Raw genomic sequence first — 24,001 nt, 5'->3', positions numbered from 1 at the left:
CCCCTGTGGCTGGAGGGATCAGCAGAGCTGCAGGTGCCCCCCACGGCGGCTGTCACGTCACTGTGTATAGCTCGTCCCGGTGGTTCTTGCAGATTTCGTAGCGGCAGCTGAGCTTCTGGGCGCAGGCCCAGGGCTCGGCGTGCTGGTCCCTTGGCGGCAGCAGGAAGGCTGCGCTCCCTGCCAGCAGCATGTGCCAGATGCTGTGGGTGTAGTAATAGTTTTCACTGGTCATCATGGAAACATAGATGCTGAGGGCCAGAGCAGCCATGGAGAGGCCGGGCAGGAGGTAGAAGACCCAGCGCTGCCAGGAGGGGGGGTAGCAGTGGCGCCGGCGGCCGCAGCGGTACACCTGGAGGAAACCACACAGGCATCTGCACGGGGCTGCGCTCACATCTCGGGGCCCCTGTGGCTTGCTGCTGGCAGCCCTCAGCGGGTGTGGAGAACATGGACCCAGGAACGAGAGAACATGGACCCAGGAACGAGAACATGGATGGAACGAGGGGCCACACTCTGTCCTCACAGGGTGAGCATGTATGGGGAGCCCACACTCTTGTACCCCAACTTCCAGGGGAGGGGGTCTGAGCAGGAACCCTGCCTGCCCCAGGTCCTTACCCACATGGTAACCATGACCACGATGGCAAAGAGGCAAGGCCCCATCGTGTTCCAGGCGGCCCTGCGGTCCAGCTGCAAGGACATGGCGAAGATCAGAGTGCCCAGGATAAAGAGGACCTGGGCGAAACACAGGGATGATGGTGGGGTCATGGGAGCCCTAGGCCAGGCTATCTTTGATGGCACAAGGTCCAGCAGGAGCAGGCGGTGTGGGCCTGCTGGTCATCCCTATGTCCCCTCATCGCCCCCAGCACTCCTGCCAGCCCCCCTGCAGAAACTGGCAGCCTGTGTCCTACTCTGCTGGTGGGGAGGAGGTACTCCTCTCCCAGCTCCCACACTGCTGGGATCCACCGGTCCCTCAGGTCCATCCACAGGTGTATTTCTAATGCAGTTTTTGTTGTTGTTGCTCTTTTGGGCTATGCTGCATAACTTGTGGGATCTTAGTTCCCCAACCAGGGATCAACCTGGACCCAGGGTAGTGAAAGCACAGAGTTTGAAACACTGGGCCACCAGAAAGCTCCCCACAAGGGAGTTTCTGAAGCATGGACTTGTCCAGGGCACGTATCTCCAGCAGCCAAGCCCTGAAGTGTCCTCAGTACAGGGACTCCAGGAGCAGAGCTGGCCGCTTCTCGGGGAGGTCTGGTCCAGGTCTGGGGCTCCAGGCCTCCTCTCTGGATGAGGCCTGGCTTAACCCTGCCCACCACCTCCTTTCCTGGCACCCTCCGAGCAGCCAGCACAGTCCCTTCACAGCTGGAGGCACCTCTCCCAGTAGGCGATTGGTCAGAACGAGGTTTCCAAGGGCAGTGGGAACCCCCTTTCTGGTGTCTCGCTTGACACGCTGTGCACAAGGGCCTCCACTCTCCCAGGACCCAGACCCAGGCATCAAGAGGTCACTCACGTATTTCAGGGACGCCTTCAGCCGGGCCATGGAGAGGACAGTGACCCAGATGGACACTCCGGAGCCCAGGAAGTCGCAGTACTGCAGCGTGTCGTAGTTGAGGATGCAGAGCACAGCGCCGCCCGGCTGATCGCAGGCGTGGTAGAACTGTGGGCCGAGTGGTGAGCGACAGCCCAGCCTCCCGCCTCCCCCCAGCCCCGGGGAGCGGGCGGGCTTACCGTGGAGAAGAACATGGTGTAGGCATAGACTGAGGCCTCCACCAGAAGGCAGCGGTGCACGGAGATGGCGATAGGGGCCAGGAACAGGAGGTTGCTCAGGGTGAGCAGGAGGGTGGCTACCTTCTGCTGGGCCAGAGTCTGGGCCGTGCTGTTGTCTGTGCAGCTCCACCCACGCCAGCCTGTGGGCCAGCGCAGCACTGTGGGTGCCAAGGCCGGGCCAGTGCAGCCAGGCCAGGCAGTGGCTGCTCAGGAACCTCAGGGCCTACTCCATGCCCAGGGCCTTGAGGACAAAACCCTTCCTCACCCCACAGCGGGAGAGGACAGGTGTGGGCAAATGGAGGCCAGTGTGGGCAGGTGTGAGCAGGGGAAACCAAGACCAGAAAGCAGTCCCATCTCCAGGGGTGCCTCTGTGAGCCCACACAGGGGTTGCAGGGCATGGCAGGCCAGGGAAGGAGGCAGTGGCCCTCGCTCTTCGGGGCGCCCTCCAACCTTGGCCAAGCTGGGGTGGCTGCCAGAAAGAGGCCCGGGGCTGGGGTCCATGGGCACAGGCGGAAGGCGCCTGATGGACCATCCCTACCTGCCCTGCAGCTGCAGCCCGCATACAGGTAGCCGTGTCTGCGCAGCAGAAGGCACTGGCCGTAGGGTCCGCAGTCGTTAAGGCAAGGCACCAAGTACAAGGTGGTCTCCACAAGGACTGAGGCCTGCACACACTCCCTGCGAGGAGGGGCCCCAGGAAGGCTGGCTGCGGAGGTCTGCTGGCCAGCCCCCCTCTGGAGCTCCCAGAGGGTCTTGGACACCTGAACTCAGAGCTGAGGCCCCTGGGCCCCAGAGGACTATAACCACAAGGGGCTCTGCAAGGCCTGGACGCCCTCTCCCTGCCCGCCTGAGCCCCCGCATGCCTGGGGCTGGGACCAGCATCCCCGCTCGTGTCCTTGCTCTCGGAGCTGCCACGGGAGCAGTGGCTGGGGGGAGAGGGGGACCCCACAGGAGGCAACTGACCCGGCACTGCTGGAGGAAGACAGGTCACCCCCAAAACTGGGATGCAGGCAGCCCCATCCACAGGCCTGAGCACAACCACTTGGCCACCTGCCCCCAAGTTTACTCACTCAGGCCTCTCAGGGCAGAGGACCTGCAGGGAGAGGTACCAGTTGTCTGTCTCCGGGTAGGGGATGCTGAGGTTGGCCGTGGGAGACGAGGCACTCAGGGACAAGGGGTAACCCTGGAAGAAGGCTGCAGGGAGGGAGTGGGAAGGCCCAGTCAGAGGCAGCCAGATGCCCGCCGGTCCCTGGGCTGGATGCGCCTGCCAGTACCTGTGGTGCAGTTGAGCGAAGTGTTGAAGCTGAGGAAGGGCGAGCCGGCGGTCACACAGGCCACCACCGAAGTGTTGTTGGCAATCACAGTCTGGAAGGGAGGCCGAACAGGGTCAGTCCCCAGCCTCCACCTCACGCTCACCTCTGGTGCTAAGTGCTATTCTCTGTGGCTCCCACTGGCTTAGGGCCCACCAGGACCACCCCCTCCAGGCCAAGGGCCCCAGCCTCAGCTCCTTGCCCCCATGAAGCCCCAGGCCTGCCAACAGGGACCCGCTGCCCCTGGGACAGGCCTCCTGTTTCTCAGTTGGCACCTATGCCAGCCCGATGCCCTGCCAGGCTCACTGTTGCCAGAAAGGCCACCCCGACCCAATCTCCATGGCAAAGTGGGCACAGGAAGGCCTCAGCAGTCCTTGCACCCCAGGAAGGTCTGAGCCCCAGGCCCTGGGTCCCAATCCCGACCCGACCTCGAGGACCAGGGTACCTGGTTGATGCTCACGGAGATACTGAGGGAGCCCCCACTGTCCATGCCCGTGTTGAGGTGCAGTTGCATCACCGAGGGCACGTCCGACTGCACGAGCACCGAGACCCTGTCCAGGGGCCGGAAGCGCACGGACACCACATCCATGTCTTCCCGCAGGATGGGGAAGTTCCTGAAGCAGAAGGGGCCACTGCCCGCCTTGCCACTCTGGTCCAGGTCCTGGGTGTTGGGGCTCGGGAGCGGCGTGCCCGTGGAGGCGTTGCTGCTTTGGTCTGAGCTATTCAGAAGGTGCTGGAGGTTCACAGTCCACGGTCTGCAGGCTGTCAGGACCACAAGGGGCTCAGTGGAGGCAGGCCTGGTGGTGGAGGGGGCACAGCCACCTCCCCAACAGCTCACCTGTGAGGGCAGCCACAGCACTAAACGTCACCAACACGCGGGGCCCTGCCAGGCTCTTGGCCGTCACTTGCATCCACCGTTCCCAGGGTGGTGAGGGCAGCAGCAGGCGGCAGGCCGTGGTCGGGTCGCTGCAAGTGAGCACCTTCTGGAAGTTTCCCGGCAGGGTGGCGGAGCCCACGGTGAGGTGCACAGGGCAGCCCAGGCTCCCATTGGACACACAGCCCTGCAGCTCCAGCCGCAGCTCCTGGGTGTGCTTGGGGACGAAGACTCTGCAGCCAAGGGGACACGGCCTCACTTGGGCTCTGCAGCTCCAGCCCGCCCCCCGAACCCAAGCTTAAATTCCAGGGTGGGGGCCAAGATCTGGACCGCCCACCTTTTCACCTGCCCTGAGGACAGCAGGGCTGCCCACTCCAGCAAGCCTGCACTTACTTGAGGTAGCTGGGCTGGGAGAGGAGGACTAGTGGGAGGGGCACGTCAGGCTTCAGGATGGACATCTCAACCACTCTCACGACCAGCATGTCCGGCTGGAAGATGTAGGCACAGGTGGGAATAAAGTCCTGAGGAGAGAGCAGGTACAGGGAAAGAAGGTGGGGGAGGGCTGGCCCGGAGGGGCGGGGCTGGCCCGGAGGGGGCGGGGTTGGAGCAGATGGGGCGAGGCTGGCCCGGAGGGGCGGGGCTGGACCTAGGGGGCGTGACTGGACCAGAGCGGGCAGGATTGGAGCAGATGGGCGAGACTGGCCCAGAGGGGGCGGGGTTGGAGTAGATGGTGTAGGGCCGGCCCAGAGGGGGCGGGGTTGGAGCAGATGGGGCGGGGCTGGCCCAGAGAGGAAGGGATGGACTGAGTGGGAATGACTGGTCCAGAGCGGCCGGGGCTGGCCCAGAGAGGGGGCAGGGCTGGGCAGCAGAGCCCTGAGCAACGTCAGCCCTAAGGAGGTGAATAGCAGGGACCAGTCATTTGTGCACTGGGCGGTGCTGTCCCTCATCCCCAGAGGGAGTGCCCTTACCTTCACCTCAATCTTATGGGAGGAGGGGGGCAGGTGGGCGGCCACAAACCAGTCCCCAGGTGCTGGGTAGGAGACATTGAAAGAGGCGTTGTCCTGCAGCATCTTGAGGAGGAAGGAGGGCTGCACGGAGGTATTGTTGGCGAAGCTGGTCCCCAGTGGGTTGATCACAGGAGGGGCGCCATAGCGGAAGTACCTGGAGGCAGGGAGAGCAAGGGGGTCTCAGGTGTGGCCCTCGGCGGCTCCAGCAGCAGGCAGCGAGCAGGCTGGCACCTACACGGTGGTCTCCACGTTGCTGCAGGCGGGGCCGCTGCCCCGGGTGACCTGCAGCAGCCAGTGCAGCAGCACCGTGTCCGGGGGCACACGGAAGTGGAAGAGCCGGGCGCTGCCGTACCAGTTGTAGGAGGCCAGCTTCTGCGGGGCCTGGGAGAACTGCTCGGACACCAGCCTGGAGTCTGCAGAGAAGGCACTGTCAGGCGGCCAGGGAGCCTGGGAGCCCTCCCCAGGGGACAAGATGGAGAGAGGTGGAGGGCGGAGGCCCTTCTGCCTGGCCTGGCCTCAGAGAAGCAGTCAGGGGAGCCATGGAGCCCCTGGGATGCCTGGCACACCAACCCCAACCTGGGAAAAGTCACTGTTGCCCTCGAGCCCCTGGTGAAGGCTGGGGCTCAGAAGCTTTCACTCAGGAATCACGTTCTCACCCACGTCTGCACATCCATCTTCCCAATCCCTGCAGCACTGCCAGCAACCTCCAGCTCACAGGCTCAGTCCCCCAGATCTCTGCATCCCACCCACCAGGCAACCCCAATCAACAAGTCCCACAGGCCCCAACACCAATCAAATGTTGGGTCAACATGAGGTCAAGTACCTCAGACCTCAGAAGCAGGAAGAGCCCCCCCTCAGAGGGCTGTTCCTCTCCACACTGCTCACAGCCCCCAGGCCCCCCTCCCCCCACCGCAGCCCTGGCACACCTGGGGCTGAGGGATGGAGGGTGAAAGGCACAGGAAGAAGTCAAGGTGGGAGCCGCATCCCTTCTCCCATCTGCCCTGGGCACTGGAGGCCGGGACACACCCCTACCGCCACTGAGTCTCCCCAGGGCTAGGATCTCTGGTCCTGGTTGCAGTGGACAGGGCAGGGCAACCAGGTCCGGAGGCTGGCTGCCTGCTCAGACCATGATTTGGGGTACAGGAAGAGCCACTGTCCCCCCTCACCCAGACCGGAGGCGAGCAGAGAACCTGTGTGTGTGTTGCAGGGGGTTGAGGGGAGCACCTAGGCTGGAGCGGCTGCTTCAGTGGGCACAAGCCCCTGCAGAGTGGCACAGGGACAAAGCAGGGGTTGGCAGCACACAGGCTAGCTCCCACCCCGGAGCTCCCCAGCCCTGGCAGTGTCTCCCAGCCCCTCACCTCCATGGCTCCTCTCCCCAACACCCTCTGCAAGTTGTCACCCGAGGCCCCTCCTGTCACACCAGCCTTTCCAAACCAGCTCTAAAGGTCTCTGGAGACCCAACCCTGGATTAGGACCCTCCTAGGAGAGTGCACTACCCAGTACAACCTCGTGTCTGGGGCCCACGGCATAACCACCTGCCCCACGAGTGGGTAAGAATGCTCTTGGGCCTGCCAAGAACAGGCACGCCTCGGTGCTCTGTCTAAAGGTGACTAAGGAGGTGCCTGGGCTACTCAGCAGGAAGCACTGCCCCACTGCCAGCTCAGGCCTTGTTCCGGAGTGACCTTGACCGTCCCTTCCCCTCTCTGGGCCCAGCTTCCTGAGTTGGCCGAGTAGGACAGCACCTCCCTTCAGCTGCCCCTCCCTCCATGGTTAATGGATGTTAAAGTGCTTTGGAAAGAAATGCACTGTGAACACAGCAGGGTGGGGCCACCCTCTCCTCCCCCTGCCCCACTAGGAGGGTAGCAACCCACACAATCCCAGCAGAAAGCCCGGGGCCCCTCCAGGTGGGCCAGGTGAGCAGGTGAGGGAACCAGGTGAGCAGCTGGCTGTCTTGCCAGCCTCCTGACTCCCATGGAAGCACCTTGAAAAGAGATAGCAGGCCACTTGCAAAGCCATCTGAGCTCCCAGGAGCCCAGTATGGGGGGCTGGGCAGGGGTAGGCAACACACAGCACAAGCACCCGGCTTTCCAGGTATCTGCTGATCACCAGGTTCCAACTGCCGGCTGTGGCCTGAGTGCTAAGAGACTAGGAGCCACTGAACTAATATAAACTTTTTCCTGAGGCTGCTGCACCATCCCCCCACTGCCACCACCATGGGCTCACAGGGCCTTAGAGAAACAGTCAGCCAGCTGCCGAGCACCCAGCTGCTCGATATGGCCAGGCAGGGGAGGTCCAGCTGTGGCGTGCAGCCCCCTGGCCTGAGAGGGGCTGGGTCCTCTGGCTCCCCCACCAGCCCTGGACACCTGCAATTCAGTGGTGGTTGTAAAGTCTCCTCAGGGTGCACAAGAGATAAGACCTCCCACTCCCAGGCCACCCAGCCCCTCCATCCCATCCCCAGTCCTGCACCCCGACCTCCCTGCCCAAGAGGCCCACTCCATTTTCTTGGTGAATGTACCAGGCCATTCACACATCCGAGCCAGATGTGGAAGTCACATTTCCAGTATCAGGAAGCACCAGCCACAGGCACACTTGCTCTACCACAACCCCCTCCAAGGACACAGGGTTGCGGGTGGGAGAAAGAAAGTCCCTGAGCCTGTCTGGGGACCCTAGTAAGGGGATCCTCTCGTACATCCTCCAAACCAGCACAGGCACCCAGTGCAGAGACCCTGCCCACCCAGAGACCCCAGATGCCAGGATCACACAGAAAGTAGGATCCGTTCAGCAGGCCCGGGAGGGGAGCGCTGCCCCAGGTTTTCCATCTCCCTACCAATGACTCTTTACCTAGCCCTGACCCGGGAGAAGGAAGAAAAGGAGAAAATAGGGGTGGCAGTCCCCGGCGGAGTGCTTTCATCAGGGGCCAGCCTTGGGGAAACTGCCTTTCACTTCAAGCTAAGCCAGGCTCAGAAACCAGAGGCACAGCCCTCAGAGAAACAGGAGCTTGGAGGAGCAAGATCTCAGAGGAGGGCGGGGATGGGCTGGGAGCCAGCCCCATGCTGTGCTGGATAAGCTGCCTACTGCCTCCTGGGGCATCTGGGCCCTCCCAGGCCCGCCAGCAGGCCATCAGAGACCCCAAGGCCACAGAAGTCAGGTAGTTTACTCAGCAACCCCAGGCGCCCAGCAGCACCTTCTGATCTAGCCACCCCCTTGAGCCTTTGTCACCGGGAGCCGAAGTTCCCAAACAGCAAAGAGGTGCCCATTTCTCTGAACCACTCTGGCCTATGAGCGTCCTGGGGACAACGAGCAAGGCCAGCTGTTGAAAGTGACTGCACTGGGGTAGTGGTCACTGCGGGAGAGGCGAAGCCATGACACGCACTTGGCTGTGACCCCAGGATCTAAGCAACTTTCTCCAACTCTGCCCCTCCCAGACCAGATGGCATCCTGGAACCCCACTGCCCAAGGTTTCCTCCTAGGAACTCGCACTCCCACCGCAGCCCTTGGAGTCCCAGGAGAGTCCCCCCTGGGCCGCTCAACCCCACCCCGGTGCCCGAAGGTCCTACCCGGCCAGAACGCGTTGGGAGGAGGGGGAGGAGGAAGGAAGCGAGAGCTTGCTCCAAGGGGACAGTCTGGCCGAACCTGGCCCTGGGCACAGAGGAGGGGGAGAGGGCGTCCTTTCTATCCGATCGCTCTCACACTCGGCGCCCTCCAAGGGGGCGCCCTGCGCCCCCAACACGGCGTGGGGACTTGAGGCCTACGTCCCTGCCAGGTGAACGCACAGGTGTCCCCAGGTGAGTCACAATCCCAGACCCGCCCCCCACCGGCCTCTTCCCCCCCACACCCCGCGCCCCGGCCCGCGCCCCGGGGATGGGGCCCGCGGGTCCGCGCTCGCTTACCGCTCTTTTTGCCGTCGCCAGCGGCGGCAGGCGGGGACCGAGAGAGCAGCAGCAGCAGCAGCGACATCGCCACCGCCACCGCCGCGCCCCCGGTCCCAGTCCCAGTCCCGCGCATGGCTCCGCGCTCGGCCAGGCGCTACCCGGCCCGCGCACCAGGCCGCCCGCCCCCGCCGCCGCCCGGGCAGCCACCGCCGCCACTGCGGCCCCCGCCGCCGCCTCTGCCCAAGGCTCCCATCCTCCGGGCAGGTCCCGGCCACCGGCGCCCCGGGCACTTCCGCCTGTGAGGCCCCGCCCCGCCGGAGCCCGGACGGAGACGGGCTCTGGGTGCAGAGCTGCGCGGGGGGCGCGCATGGAAGGCGATCGGAAGGAGGATGCGGGACAGAGGGGCGACGCGGGGCGGTGGCGTGGGGCGAGGAAGGGTGACACGAGGCGGGGTGCGACGCGGGGCTGGGGGCGTCCCGTGGACCAAGAGCGCGCGCTAGGAAAACAGGTCAGAGGTGGGTCAGGACTGAGCGGGAACGCGGGTCCTCCACTGCGCGCAGAGTAGCGGAGGCGGGGCAGCATGCGGTGCAGGGTCGCGGCACACGGGGGGCGGAGTGGGGGCAGAAGGTGGCGCCGGACCCAGAGGACCGCGGGGGTCTTGGTTCTGAGGCAGAAATGGTGCTGCGTGGCTTGGAATGCGCAGGAGATTCGGGGCGGCCGCAGAGCGCCCCACATGTGTCTGGGGGCACCCGGGTCGCTGCGTGACTGGTTGGGCGCGGCGGGAGGACCGGCCCGCCGGCGGCCGCTCCCGCCTCCCGGATCTGGACTCCCCGGCGGGCCTCCCGGCGCGCCACACCACAAAGGCGCTAGGAGTGTGGGTGAAAAACACTTTCATGGAAAGATGAAGAGGCTCCTGCACATATTTTGCACACTGTGAAGGTGGCGATTCGCGTCGGTGGTGCGAGTCACTCCTCGCCCTTGACCCCGGGGTCTGTTCCAACAGATTAAAGATTTCAGCATGAAGAGGAAACGGTGAAGGGACTCCAGAGAACTTAAGGAAACTTTTAGCGTTTAGGGGAAGCGAAGAATTTTCTAAATATGACCCAGGAGACTAAAGGCAAGACTGAGAAATTCAGCTAAGTGCAAAACTGCAACAAACTCAAAAAAGGAAGCCTCAAACTGGAGGACTCTTGGACTTGCATCACAAGGAGATCCTACTGAGATTACTAACAATAAAGAGTTCCTACAGATAAATAAGAAACACCAACAAGGAAACCACCAATACCAATAAGGAAATACCAATAAGGAAACCACTGGAGAAGATTCCTGCAAAGGATATGCAAATTTCCCTCCTTAGAGAAACGCAAAATGAAAAGCACCTGGAGGCCTTTTTTCTTTGACCTAAAAGATCTGCAACAAGCTGATTGTGGCACCCAAACTTTCCTAGGTTTGCTGAGCCTCTGGGAGACTCACCCTGCCACTGCTGTGCATTTTCCCTGCACAGATGGTCGCGGAAGCATGAGCTTGCATGAGTGCAGCCTGCGCCCAGATACCTGTCATGAGAGAAAGGGGCATTTGAATCATGGGTACCCAGATGGAGATTCAAATGCTGTGACGGTATAAACACTGATCCAGTGGGCTGAAAATCCAGAAGCTCTGTGTACTGGTTGGAATGGTCTAGCAGGAGGACCATTAGCAGAAAAAAGGAAAGGGCAGAATAATGTGTTCAGAAAGCTCCACTTTTTGTAGGAAAAAAAAAAAAATTGCATGTCTCAAAGGTGGAGAATGCCTAGAAGCATTCAGCAGTTGGTGCAGGAAGGGAAGCTAGTGGCTGAGGACTGGGAGGAGGGGTTCTATCTGTTTGAATTTTTTGAATTTCAGTGTATATGTGTCTCTGTGTTTGTGGATTTACCAGTCTGGAGGGAGGAGAAGCTGACCCCTGGAGCCCAGTGCCACTGGAGGCTGGGGGGAAGGGAAGGATGAGGTAAGGTGAGGGGGGAGGAGAAAGCCCCAGGTGTGAACTCTTATTTATTCCTCTGCAATCTGGGCAGGGCCTCTTCACCCAGGGCTGCTGGGGGCTCCCAGGTTCTCAATTCAAAGAGACAGACCAATTAAGAATTTTGCTGAGCTTCGATTTTAGTGCACTGTACTGACCCAGATCATGCAGGGACAGCAGCTGTGCTTAGCACTGAGCCCCGAGGACTGTACCATCTGAGACCGATCCCTGCCCCAGGCTGGGCTCAGCGGCGCCCCCAGCCCTACCCGCTCTGAGGGTTATCTCAGTGAGACTCCAGCACCAAGCTCCCCAACAGGCAGGAGGGGACGTGTCTGTGCTTCGTCTGAGGCAGGGAGCTGCGGGGCTGGGGAACTTGCAGATGGACCAGAATCAGAGATCTCTGCTGAGTAACACGAGTCTTTAGAATAAAAACGGCCCACCTGGGGGCCTCACTTGAAGATGGCAACAGGCCCTGTGGTAGGAGGTTTCTGTATCCTACCTCACAGTACATGGAAAATTCGAGGTTATCATCTGTCAAGAATAAAACAATAAAAATATTAAAAAGAACCTAGAACACGTCCCTTAGAATACAGGTATGGGAAAGCCTTTCTTAAGCAAGATAAAGAACTGGGGAACATGAAGAAAAGCTTACTTATTTGACTACACTTTAAAAAATGTTGAGTGGAACTTCTCTGGTAGTTCACTGGGTAAGACTCTGCCTGCCAGTGCAGGGCTCACAGGTTCCATCCCCGGTCCAGGGAGATCACACATACTGTGGAGCAACTACTGAAGCCCACGTAACCTAGAGCAACAGGAGAAGCCCAAGGCCGTGCTCCGCGACAGAGAGGAGCCGCCCTGCTTGCCGCAACTGGAGAAAGCCCCTGTGCAGCAACAACAGCCGGCACAGCCAAAAAATTAAAAAACAGATTCATTTAAAAAACGTTATGTAGTTGTAAAATGGGTAAAAGGAAAAAGGATCCACGTCATCAAGCCAAGTGGAAGGAATCATGTGCTGTGCAAGTGATAAAAGGTGAACCCACCTGAAATAGAAAGGGAATTCACACACTTAAGAAAATACTGTAGCCACGCGTTCTGGGAAACAAACTCACTCAGAAGGACAGTGCAGACAGTGGAGTGCAGTTTATTACACCGGCTGGCCCAAGGCAGAGTCTCCTCTTAGCCAAGGACCCCAACCAGTTTTTGTGAAACCCTTGTATACCCTAAGTGTACTTGCTCAAATCCACCTCCTCAAATTCCTCGAAACTAGTCTGGACAAAGAAATAGATATGATCAAAGTTAACCCATGATTCTTGTGTCACAAGACTAAATAAACAGTCAATATTTATCAACAGGCCTGTGGTCATATCCCAATAAACATAATAGAATTTACCACTTTGTTCTGTTACAGAGATAATTAGCATATTCTTTCAGGCAACGGGGAGTCCAAGTACAAGTCCTGAGGCTCTTTTATCTGGGGTCTGGTTTTCCATTGATATGCCATTTCTATAGACCCCGGGCACAAAGTTCAGAGTCCACTGGGAAAGTGAACATGCATGTAGCCTAATGTTCGAAGCCTGGGCCAAGATGGTGTCCATCTCTGTCTGTTTCCTCCTTCAAAAAGAGCCCAGAAGGAAAGAAGACACTGGAAACACCCCGCACCCTGGCAATCGACAGGAGACGACCAGAAAGACGCAGCTGGTCCACTAGCAGGCAAACGGACCACAAGGGAAGACAAGACACCCTGTCCCCTCTCGGGCGAGGGAGCAGGCACTTACCCTCTGTGGCTGCACTGTGAGCTGCTCCTGAAGGTATCGGCGGCAACACTGAAATGTACTGGAAATGGGGACCCGTGCTTACAGGGGTGCTGGTGAAGGAGGAAACAGACAGAACAGGCTCCATCTTGAAAGCAGGACTCCCTCATGGGTCGGACTGTGGACTTTGAGCTCTATGCCCAGTATCTATGGAAATGACATACCAACTGGAAAACCAGACCCCCCAGATGGAAGAACCCTAGGACTCGTACCTAGACTCTCCATTGCCTAAAAGAATACCCTAATTATCTGTGTAACCAAATAGAATCATATATTATATTATGCTTATTGGGATATGATCACAGACCTATTGATTACTGTCCACTGTTAACTACCTAGGCTTAAGGCATATGAGTCACCGGTTAACTTTGATTGTATCTTTCCTTTGTTCAGACTAGTTTCAGGGAATTTGGGGAGGTGGGTTTGGGCACATACACTTAGGGTATATAAGGTTTTCACAAAAACTGGTCGGGGTTCTTGGCTAAGAGGAGACTCTGCCTTGGGCCCGCCGGTGTAATAAACTGCACTCCACTATCTGCATTGTCCTTCTGAGTGAGTTTGTTTCCTGAAACGCTTGGCTGCAACACTGGCCACACAGGTGTCTATGATTGTGGACCCTTGGGGCTCTGTGAGGGGACAGTGTATAGACAAGGACCTGGATATCTCAGGAATTTTCACACAGTTTTCCCACAGATGGGTTTTCCTGCACGGGCTTACTGCAGTTGTGGAGTCTGGGCTTAGTGGCTCCACAGCCTGTGGGATCTTCCCGGACCAGGGATGGAAACTGCATCCCCTGCATTGCTTTTATGGACCGAGTTGCTGGATACAGCCCATTTCCAGGCTGGGACACCCTCAGAGGCCCTCGCCGGCTCCATGAGGTGGACTGAGTGGACGGCTGCCCGCCCGCCCACCCAGGGAAAGACATATTTCCCACAAAGGAGAGAAGACGGTGCCCGCCCCTCCTGAAGCCCCCTGCCTGTCTCATCTCTTGGGTCTCCCCTCCGTCCTTCCTCCCCGCTTAGCCCAGGCCAGCAGTGCCGCCATCCTGGGCCCAGTGCCAGCGCCAGCCGGCCTCGCTCCCACGGCTGCCCTTCCAGTTTAGGTCGGCGCTCAGCCCTGCGCACACTGGGAAAGGCTGGGGCCCTCAGTACCCCCGCCCCCTGCTCCCCCACCACCCCCAGTTCAGCCCAGGCTCCTCCTGTGTGCCAGGCCCAGGTTGGAAACAGTCCCGTGCTCTACAGACCGGGTGTCCTGTCAGCTCAGCCCACTGCAGGCTTCCTCAGGCAGGGAGCGGAGTGTCCCCATGTGGGCGGGGTTGGGATGCAAGCGGTTTCTCTTTCTCTTCCTCCCTGTGCCCCCACGTGTCAGCATGACCTAGACCAGGGCACCCAGATATGCAGGGCCAAGAGGAATAGCTTCCCCAGAACTTTGGGGAACAAATAGAGTTTCTGCATCTTTGTTTCACTGAGACAAAGTTTTTCTTAACTCCAACTACCATCTATTATTATCATTTCATAAAGGATCATTTTCCCATCAAAACTTTTAGGAGGCTCATATACTTAAAATTATACTTAAATGCAAGTTATTTTTCCTAGAGTGCAGCATGTAGTTCTCCTGTGTCCCCATTTTATCTGGTTAATGATTGCTCCCTGTCCTGGGTGCTGGGCACTGAGGAACCAGGAGGTGAAGGGCACAGGAGCTGCTCTCAGAGCTCTTGGCACCCACTGAGCCGGGGACACGGTCCAGCGGCAATGGGGCATGGTGACCTCGGTGAATCCTGCTCCCCTTCCAGCGGAGAGTGACAGGGCGACAAGGGCAGAAGATGGTTGCCCGGACAGGAGGCTCTAGTGTCAGCTCTGGTTGCAGGCTCCCCCTTGGCACCCCCCACCAGCTTCCCTGGGGTGGCAAAATAGGGGTAAGCCTCCTGGGACCCCTGCTCCTAGAATAAGCCATCCACCCTGGCTCCCCTGGCAGTGATCCAAGGAGGAATGAGAAGTCTAATATGCCTAAATGGGGAATTCCAAGAGGACAGAAGAGAATGAGGCAGGAAAAAACATGAAATCTGGTGAAAGACGTTAATTTACAGATTCAAGCAGTTCAGTGTGTCCTAAGAAGAATGTGTAAAAGAAAATCACAGCCAAACACATCACAGTCAACTCCTGAAAACCAAACAAAAAGAGAAAGTATTGAAAGCACCCAGAGAAAAATGACATTCAAGGGAATAACAGTTCAAACAATGAATGACTTCTCAGAAACAATGGAGCAGATAGAATGGGGGAGGGAGAAAATAGACCTACGTGGTTGCAAAATGCCTGCATCTTACATGAAATGGCACAATATAAATTCTAAATAGTCTGTGAAATGTTAAGAATGTAATTAACAATCCCTAGAGCAACCAATGGAGAAGGAAATGGCACCCCACTCCAGCATTCTTGCCTGGAGAATCCCAGGGACAGAGGAGCCTGGTAGGCTGCCATCTATGGAGTCGCACAGAGTCAGGAACGAGCGAGGTGACTTAGCAGCAGCAGCAGCAGAGCAACTCATATAAAATAATGCTGAGCTATAACCCTAGGTCGGGGCTTCCCAGATGGTTCAGTGGTAAAGAAATTGCCTGCAATACAGGGGGCACGAGAAATGGGGTGGAGGTGTCTATCCCTGGCTGGGAAGACCCCCTGGAGAAGGTTATGGCAACCCATTCCAGTATTCTTGCCTGGAAAATCCCATGGACTGAGGCGCCCCACGCAGTCACAAAGAATCAGACATGGCTTAGCATGCACATATACCCCCAGGTCAAGGAATACCTAAAAGGCCAATAAATACATTAAATGATATTTTAAAATATTAATTTAATCCAGAAAGGTCAGCAAAGGAGAAAGAGAATATACATCAGAGAGGGCAAACACAAAACAAATAATAAAATAGGAGATTTGACTCACCACATCAATGTCCCTGTGTGTGTGTGTTTGTGCTCAGCCATGTCTGACTCCTTGCAACTCTTTGGGGTAGGATTTGGTTCTAAACTTGCATCCATGGCTGTGGCCTCAGGTCCACACTGGTTGTTGGCCAGAGACACGTGTTCCTCATCCCATGGGGCAGCAAGTGAGGGGGAAGGGGAGGTGAGGTCACCTTGACGATTGATGACCAGACCCTCTCCTGCTGTTTCCTCCTTGTCACTGGGTGCAGTCCACACTTCAAGGGCAAGAGAGGGGGTTATAGAAGGATGTGGGCTGAGCAGTTGACTGTTGTTGACTTACAAAAGTTCTTTGTAAATTCTGATCAGATATATGAGTTGCAAATATTTTCTCAACTCTGTAGTTTGTCTTTTCCCTTTCTTGACAGTTCCATGCTGTTCACCTAACTGTGTTTGATCAGTTGAGAGTCTCACCAGCAGTGAGGAGTCTCAATGGGCTGCTGCTGCTGCTAAGTCGCATCAGTCGTGTCCAACTCTGTGCGACCCCATAGATGGCAGCCCACCAGGCTCCCCCGTCCCTGGGATTCTCCAGGCAAGAACACTGGAGTGGGTTGCCATTTCCTTCTCCGATGCATGAAAGTGAAAAGTGAAAGTGAAGTCGCTCAGTCGTGTCCGACTCTTAGCGACCCCATGGACTGCAGCCTACCAGGCTCCTCCATCCATGGGATCTTCCAGGCAAGAGTACTGGAGTGGGGTGCCGTTGGCTTCTCAATGGGCTACACTATCACTAAATATTTGGAATTTTCAGACTTGGAGATTTGTGCCATCTTCATTTGCGTTTCTCTGATTACTCCTGAGGCTGATCACTTTTGCACTGTTTACTGGGTGTTTGGAATTCCTCTTTGGGGAAATGAATCTTCAACTATTCGCTGTGCTTCTTGGGTCATTGGTCTTTTACTCACTGATCTCTGGTCATGGAACCCTAGATTTGCATGGTTTTTAGGCGACGGAAACATTCTTTCCTGTCCTGTGACTTGTCTTTTTCTTTCTTCATGGTCTATGTGTGTGTGTGTGCGTGTACTTTAAAAAAATTTTTATTTTATTTATTTTGGCTGTGCCAGGTCTTAGTTGCAGCACGCAGGATCTTCAGTCTATATTGTGGCATGTGAACCCTTAGTTGCAGCATGTGGGATCTAAGTCCCTGATCAGGGAATGAACTCATGCCCTCCGCACTGGGGGCATATATCAGTCACTGGAGCATCAAGGAAGTCCTTGTGTGTGTGTATTTAACAGATCTTATTTCTGAGAAGTTTTCGATTCACAGCAAAATTAAGCAGAATGTACAGTTTGCAAACACCCCTTGCTCCCAAACATGCACAACCTCCCCCACCATCAGCATCCCCACCAGACCATGTGGTACGGTAGCTACAGCTGATGAATCTACACCATGAGTCATCCACAGTCCATGGTTACATTAGGCTTCCGTCTTGGTGGTGCACTTCTGGGAGGTTCGGACAAATGACAAATAAAGAATCTGCCCACAATGCAGGAGTTCGATCCCTGGGTCAGGAAGATCCCCTGGAGAAGGGAATGGCAACCCACTCCCATATTCTTGCCTGGAGAATCCCTGGAACAGAGTAGCCTGGTGGGCTACAGTCCATAGAGTCACAAAGAGTCAGACACGACTGAGTGACAAACACACACATACAGTAATGACATGTATCTACCATTATAGCGTCATTCAGGGTGGTCTCATTGCCTTGAAAATCCTCTGTGCCCTGAGTCTTCATCCTTTCCAGCTCCTAAGCCCTGGCAACCAGGAGTCTGTGTTCATTGCAGTGTGGTGGCTTCCCTTGTTGCAGAGTGCGGGCTCCAGGGCGCACACTCTGAGATGTGGTGCGTGGGCTTAGCTGCCCCGCAGCATGTGGAACCTTCCTGCACCAGGGGTTGAATCTGTGTCCCCTGCATTGACAGGGCAGGTGGATTCTTAACCACTGGACCACCAGGGAAGTCCTGACTTGCCGTTTTTAGAGTATACGAAATCAAAAGTGGAATCAGACAGTACTGTAAGGGACTTCAAGTCAAGCGAGACACAGGCTCAACTGCCGGCCCAGGATGATCCCACATGCCGCAGAGCGACTAAGCCCATGGGCCACAACTACCGAGCCCAAGACCTAGAGCCTGTTACCGCAACAAAGAGGGGCCCCTATCTGCTGCAGCTAGAGAAAACTGGGAGAAACATCAACAGCCTCAGATACGCTGCTGATACCAGTCTAATGGAAGAAAGCAAGGAGGAACTAAAGAGCCTCTTGATGAGGGTGAAAGAGGAGAGTGAAAAAGTTAGCTTAAAACACAACATTAAAGAAACCAAAATAATGGAATCTGGGACCATAACTTCATGGCAAACAGAAGGGGGAAAGTGAAAGCAGTGACAAATTTTATTCTCTTGGGCTCCAAAACCACTGCAGACGGTGACTGCAGCCATGAAATTAAAAGATGCTTGCTTCTTGGAAAGAAAACTATGACAAACCTAGACATTATATTAAAAAGCAAAGATATCACTTTGCCAACAAAGTCAAAGCTACGGTTTTTCCAGTAGTCATGTATGGGTGTGAGAGTTGGACTATAAAGAAGGCTGAGTGCTAAGGAAGTATCAGGCCACCTGATGTGAAGAGCTGACTCAGTGGAAAAGACCCTGATTCTGGGAAAGATTGAAGGCAAAAGGAGAAGGGGGCAGCAGAGGATGAGATGGTTAGATAGCATCACTGACTTAATGGACACGAATCTGAGCAAACTCCAAGAGATAGTGGAGAGACGAGCCTGGCGTGCTGCAGTCCATAGGGTTGCAAAGAGTTAACACAACTTCCTGACCGAAAAACAAGAGAAAGCCTGCAGGCAGCAATGAACTCCCAGTGCAGAAAAAAAAAAAAAAAATCCACCTTGCAATGCAGGGTATGTGGGTTGAATCCCTGTTCAGGGAAGTAAGATCCCACAGCCAGGGGGGATCTAAGCCCGTGTGCCGCAAATGACAGAGACCATGGGGTCTGGAGCCCATGCCACAACTAGAGAGAAGCCCACAACAAAGATCACAAGTGTGCAACTAAGACCCAACACAGTAAGAAATCAATCAATTAAAAAAAAAAGAAAGAGGGACTTCCCTGGTGGTCCAAAGACTAAGACTCTGCACTCCCAATGTAGGGGCCCTGGGTTCAATCCTTGGTCAGGAAACTAGATTCCACGCGCTGCAACTAAAGATCCCGCATGCCACAACTAAGAGCCAGCACAACCAAATAAAAAAATAATAAAAGTAAATATTAAAGAAAATACTTTGAGATGAAAGAAAATGAAGACATACAAAAACAAATGGAATACAGTTAATACAGTGTTTAGAAGGAAATTTATAGCTGTAAGTGTCCGTACTAAGAAAGAAAAAAGATTTCAAAACAATCCTGTCCCATGTTAAGAAAGTGGAAAAAGCGGGTCTCTTGTATTCAGTGTTTTTCTGGAGATCCTGGCTGTGGTCACCATGTTTCTCCCCTCCGGAGTTTCCAGCCAGAGCAATTCATTAATAAAATGAAACAAAAGGCATCTAAATTGGGGAACCTTGTGTATACAAAATCCTGAAAAATCCAGTAAGCAACTATTAGAACTAATAAATGAATTCAGCAAAGTTTCTGGATACAAGATCTACGTACAACACTCAACTGTACTTTTACACTCTTGGAATCAACAATTGAAAATGAAACTAAGAAAAAAACTCCATCCACACAACACACAGAAATATATATGGGGACTTCCACGGCAGTCCAGTGGTTGAGACTCTGTACTTTCAATGCCAGGGGCCTAGGTTTAATCCCTGGGGTAGAAACTAAGATCCCACACACAGCGGTGGTGTGATCAAATAAACAAATATCACAGCTTAAAAAACAAAATTTAAAGTACGTATGTTTTTTTAAAAACTCATTACGTTAGATCCCGTGGATCTCAAAATTCAAATAGTAAGCTGCCACCTTTTAACCTGAACTGTACTATAAATGAGAATATCTGTGATTTCTGTTTATGATCAATTCACAAGCATCGCAAGGTGTTTCAGTAAAGCTAAATTCCTCCCTTTCCAGGCCAGTTGAGAATAAAGGTGGGATTTTTCCCCATCCAAATGCCTGGATGCCCTGCCGAACCTTGCCTGACCATGCAGGTCCATCCTCCCAGCTCAGGGTGTCATTTCAGAAGGAAACTCAGACCCAGGTGGGAGCATCCGCGCCCCCGCACCCCCTCAGCCCAGAAGCCGGCCCTGCTTCCAGGACATGGGTGCAGGCCAAGACAGACGCAGGAGGACCTGCATGAACTCAACATACTTAAGGACTGCGTTGATATAAAGACGAACACGATCCGTGCTGGGTTCATCACCATTATTCCTTTTTTCTTCTGATTTTAACAGAAATTGACATTAGACACTTCCCAAGTCCACTCGAGTGAAACAGCGTCTGGGGGGAGGTGCGGGGGTGTGCGGAGTGCGGGGTGCAGGGGGGGAGGGGGAGGAGCCCTGGCGCAGAAGCCTGGGGCCTCTTGCCCTCCCTCGACTCCTTCCCCTCCCTCTCCTTCCCCCAACCCGCCTCCCTCTCTCCCTCCACCCCTGCGGCCTCCTCCCGCCTCCCTCCTTTCACCCTTTCCCCCAGTTTCTTTCTCTCCCGCCTCCCCCTCCCTCCGCCCCTCCCCCTCTTCCCAGGACCCTCTCCCCTGCGCGCTCAGCCGGCGCCGGCGGCTGGGAGTCATGCGCGGCCTCTCCGGGCTCGCAGGGCTGCGGGGGCTGCTGTGCGGCGCGCGGGCCCTGGACCCCAGCCTGCTCGCGCGCTCCTGCTCGGGTGAGTCCGCCCGCCTGGCGGCCACGTGCGGGGTGGAGCGGGTCGAGGGGCCGCCGGCCTTGGCTGACGCACGTGCGGCCTCGGCGCGGGGGCCGAAGGCCCCGGAGCAGGCAGGCTGGAGAGTCGCGCCCCTGGGGTTCCTGCCCCGCGGGGCTCCAGCGCTCACCGCTGCCGTCACCGCTCACTCCCACCCAGGCCCCCACGGCCCCACTCACCTCACCTTGCTCGGGGCAGGGGGTCCGAGGGCTCCGGAGCAGGAGGAAACCAGAAGCCTGCTTTGTGCTGGCTGGGATCCCAGCGGGCCCAGGGCTCCTGCGTGGGGTCATTCTCAGCAAACGAACACTCCTATCCTGAGGCGTCTTTCCTCCTGGCGTATCCCTGCCTGGAGCCTTGAAGGTTTCCGGGGGGTCCTCCGCCCTAGCAGCTGGCCCTCGGACGCTTCCAGAGTCCTGGCGTTGCAATGCTGGCAAGGGTAAATTGCCATCTTCCGAGGCAGGAGCCAGCTGGCAGTAGGCCAGGCTGGACAGCAGGGCCCCTAGGGACTGGGCTTTGGGGGAACGAATAAGGATGGGGCCCTTCCTGCAGTGCAAGGCATTGAAGGTACCTGGTGGGCACCCCTGCTCCTCAACCCCTCCTGGGGCTGGGAAGGCAGATGCAGATGCCCCCAGGGACACTGGCTCTTCTGGACCTGGCAGCTCGTCTCTTCTCCAGTTCTCTCCTCCCTCTCTGCAGGACTTAGCCACCAATCCAGGGTCTGGGCCCTTTTCCAGAGTACACTTGACCCTAGACCCAATGCCAAGGGTCAGCCTAACTCTGGAAGTGTTAGGCGGTAGGAGGGTGATGACACTGGGGGTCTCTCTGGCAGTGTCACCCCCGGAGGAGGAGGGCTGGGGCAGCGTTGACTTTAGGACACTAGGTTTCAAGTGTCCTTCCTGCCTTGAAACCCCACCAGCAGCCTGGCCAAGGAAGGTGTCAGAGGAGGAGCCCTCCTGTCTCCCTGGCTGCAGACAGGGACCCCTCCCCCTTTCTCAATCCCCAGGTCCCTCTCTCTCCCTGTGACCCACCTAGTGGGAAAGTGCTTTTCACTCTCCCTGGTCCCTGCCGTTATTTCACCTCAGACCCAGAAAATGGACGCTGGGTCCCTTCTGATGTGGCAGTTTGGGGGTGCAGACAGTGTCTACGCTGGCTCCCCGAAGTACAGGCGTGAACATCAGGACTTGTACTTTCTTGCCAGTGTGGCATCTCAGGGGCACCAGCTCCATCATGGGCAGCTTCTCCCACTGCCTGCCTGGGTGGGGCCATGCCCCCTGTGACAGGCTGAAGTCTCCAGGGGCCCACCATGCTGGACAGTCCTGGCTGTGGGCACCATACTTTTCCCCTCCAGGACTGCTCTGGTTGAGGCAAACTCTGCAGTCTAGGGGACACCTGGGTCCTGGCAGGGAACCCAGGTCCAGGAGACATGAAAGGTGAGGCCGTGGCAGCCCCGAGCCCCCCTCTTCTACAGGAGGACCCTCCTGGACCCGGGAGCGGACACTGGTTGCGGTGAAGCCAGACGGAGTACAGCGGCGTCTAGTTGGGGACGTGATCCAGCGCTTTGAGAGGAGGGGCTTCAAGCTGGTGGGGATGAAGTTGCTGCAGGTACCAGGGCTTTCCGCCTGTGGGTGAGGGGACTGGGGTGGGGGCTGTTTTCAGCCCTGCATCAGGACAGCCTCCTTGCGCTGGCAGTAGAAGGGGAGGGGCGGGAAGTGCCTGCCCTGTGCTCCTGTAGCTAGAGCACCAGGCCTTGTCAGTGTCGTCTGCCGAGGGCCCTGAGGTCAGGATGCCACAACCACTGCCCTGGTGCCCGGTGGGGCTCCCTCTCACACATTCCCTCAATGCACCAGGCCCCAGAGAGGATCCTTGCTGAGCACTACCATGATCTGCAGAGGAAGCCCTTCTACCCAGCCCTCATCAGCTACATGAGTTCCGGCCCTGTGGTGGCCATGGTATGGCGGGGCCGTGGCGGTGGGAGGGTGGAGGGCCCTGGGTTGAGCCCTGGGTGACCCCCGCCTTTCCCCACCTCCTCTATCTCTCTGCTGCAGGTCTGGGAAGGCCCCAATGTGGTCTGCACCTCGAGGGCCATGATAGGCCACACCAACTCCGCCAAGGCTGCCCCTGGCACCATCCGGGGAGACTTCAGCACCCACGTCAGCAGGTAACACACTCAGCCACTTGGAACTGAGGCCCAGTGCCCTCGGGGCTCAGGGTGGCAGCCTGTGCCCAAGGCAGATCCACCGGGCTTGGGTGTCTTGCTCAGGGGAGAGTGAAGCCAGAAAACTTGATGGTAGCATGTCAAACCTGACGTTGGCTAGTGCAGTATTTTTCAAAAACCTTTTCATGTACACAGGAGATGATAAAGCATTCCCTGTGTTGTGTCTGTGCTCTGCCATCACGGTCTGTCACCTGACTTTACCTCCAGACACCCCAGGGGTTGGCCCGGGACAGATGCCGAGGTCAGGCTGGAACCGTTTTCCAGCTCCTCTGTTCTTCCTTGCCCCTCTGCACCATCACCCACCTACTCCCCTAGACAGTCGGGGATCGGCAGACTGTGCCTAGGACATCTGAGGTGCATGCTGAAGCCTGTGCCCTACCTCTGCCACTTGGCACAGGAATGTCATCCATGCCAGCGACTCCGTGGAGAGGGCCCAGAGAGAGATCCAGCTGTGGTTCCAGAGCAGTGAGCTGGTGGACTGGGCAGATGAAGGCCACCTCAGCAGCATCTATGCAGCCTGAGCACGCAGGCGCCTGCGGTCACCCCAGCATCCACTCAGGACCAGCTACCTCTGTCAACAAGAACTTGAGCTCACACCCACGCTCTGCCCATCTGTCCCAGACCACCTCCCTGTCCACCTTCTGCCCCACTCCAGCCCCAGAATGGGTTGAGCCACAAACTTTATGTGCCTTTTATTAAGCCAGCAAGGGACTGGACCAAGTCCTTTCTGAACCAAAGTGCCAGACAAGCTTTGGGGTCCAAAAGCTGGTAGTGTGACCGTCCTTTCCCCAAAGTGGGGACATTAAAATTCACTGTGCTGTGTGTGGGAGTGGAGTGCTCATTATGGCCCCTGCCATCTCCGAGGCGGCAATGAGGCCTTATTCAAAGTTGTAAGCAGCTTGAAAGTAGAAATGAAGCTTACCATCTCACATACCAGGAGATCAAGAACTTTGTTGAATGTATGAGATAGGCAGAGGTCCAGAAGCCTCCAGCCTGTAACCTGGGAGCTCCAAGTTGAGCCACAGAGCTTGTGCTGTCCCTCAAGGAGGAGCCCTAGGCAGTTGTGAACAGTAGCAGGAAGGGGTAGGCAGGGAGCTGAAGCCGCCCCGAAGGCAGAAAGGCTGGTGGCCACACTGACACTGGATATCACTCTTCACACCTGGTCCTCAGGTGTGTCCCTAGGCACTTGTCACAGGTACTGGATACTGCATATCATTACACCTGCTGAGACCGACTGGTCCTCTCCCTGCTTTATGACGCTGGCCTTGGGTTCCCCGCTCAGGTTTCTCCCTGTGCCTCCACTTGAGGGCGCGGTTGAAGGGTCTGACCTTTAACTGGCCATGAAA

General features: G+C 56.8%; 2 protein-coding genes across 5 annotated transcripts; one reads left to right on the top strand and one right to left on the bottom strand.

Annotated features, from left to right (window-relative positions):
- PGAP6 (post-GPI attachment to proteins 6) lies at positions 1-20,832 on the bottom strand. 4 transcript variants are annotated; one of them, XM_052655304.1, is made up of 13 exons: positions 20,620-20,832; positions 5,188-5,365; positions 4,914-5,106; positions 4,339-4,466; positions 3,910-4,178; positions 3,517-3,833; positions 3,036-3,126; positions 2,832-2,955; positions 2,303-2,439; positions 1,726-1,904; positions 1,508-1,654; positions 613-729; positions 1-349 (listed from the first exon to the last, which is right to left on the bottom strand). In XM_052655304.1, the coding sequence occupies exons 3-13, from the start codon at positions 5,013-5,015 to the stop codon at positions 53-55; spliced, it is 1,908 nt and encodes a 635-aa protein (XP_052511264.1). In that variant the 5' UTR covers positions 5,016-5,106; positions 5,188-5,365; positions 20,620-20,832; the 3' UTR covers positions 1-52. The 4 variants fall into 4 exon arrangements, with proteins under 4 accessions (XP_052511264.1, XP_052511249.1, XP_052511273.1 ...); XM_052655289.1 differs by lacking the exon at positions 20,620-20,832 and adding an exon at positions 8,843-8,967; XM_052655313.1 differs by lacking the exon at positions 5,188-5,365.
- NME4 (NME/NM23 nucleoside diphosphate kinase 4) lies at positions 20,240-23,479 on the top strand. Its single transcript, XM_052655326.1, has 5 exons — positions 20,240-20,404; positions 21,909-22,042; positions 22,288-22,389; positions 22,486-22,598; positions 23,053-23,479. Exons 1-5 carry the CDS (start codon positions 20,314-20,316, stop codon positions 23,174-23,176), a joined length of 564 nt encoding a protein of 187 aa, XP_052511286.1. The 5' UTR covers positions 20,240-20,313; the 3' UTR covers positions 23,177-23,479.
- The last annotated feature ends 522 nt before the right edge of the window (positions 23,480-24,001 follow it).

Source organism: Budorcas taxicolor, chromosome 2, assembly GCF_023091745.1.
Source record: "Budorcas taxicolor isolate Tak-1 chromosome 2, Takin1.1, whole genome shotgun sequence".
NCBI classification, from domain to species: Eukaryota; Metazoa; Chordata; class Mammalia; order Artiodactyla; family Bovidae; genus Budorcas; species Budorcas taxicolor.
Note: the sequence above shows the minus strand (reverse complement) of the source record. Positions and strands in the feature narration are given on the sequence as shown.

What these genes read in the sequence shown, in the direction of transcription:
- PGAP6 (XM_052655289.1), bottom strand. Translation starts at nt 8,957, where the DNA reads ATGCGCGGGACTGGGACTGGGACCGGGGGCGCGGCGGTGGCGGTGGCG. An exon ending in TGCTGTGGCTGCCCTCACAG is followed by an intron (nt 3,834 to 3,909) that starts GTGAGCTGTTGG and finishes TGGTCCTGACAG; the next exon opens with CCTGCAGACCGTGGACTGTG. An exon ending in TCTCCGTGAGCATCAACCAG is followed by an intron (nt 3,127 to 3,516) that starts GTACCCTGGTCC and finishes CCTCCCTTCCAG; the next exon opens with ACTGTGATTGCCAACAACAC.
- NME4 (XM_052655326.1), top strand. Translation starts at nt 20,314, where the DNA reads ATGCGCGGCCTCTCCGGGCTCGCAGGGCTGCGGGGGCTGCTGTGCGGC. An exon ending in CCGGCCCTGTGGTGGCCATG is followed by an intron (nt 22,390 to 22,485) that starts GTATGGCGGGGC and finishes TCTCTGCTGCAG; the next exon opens with GTCTGGGAAGGCCCCAATGT. An exon ending in TTCAGCACCCACGTCAGCAG is followed by an intron (nt 22,599 to 23,052) that starts GTAACACACTCA and finishes CACTTGGCACAG; the next exon opens with GAATGTCATCCATGCCAGCG.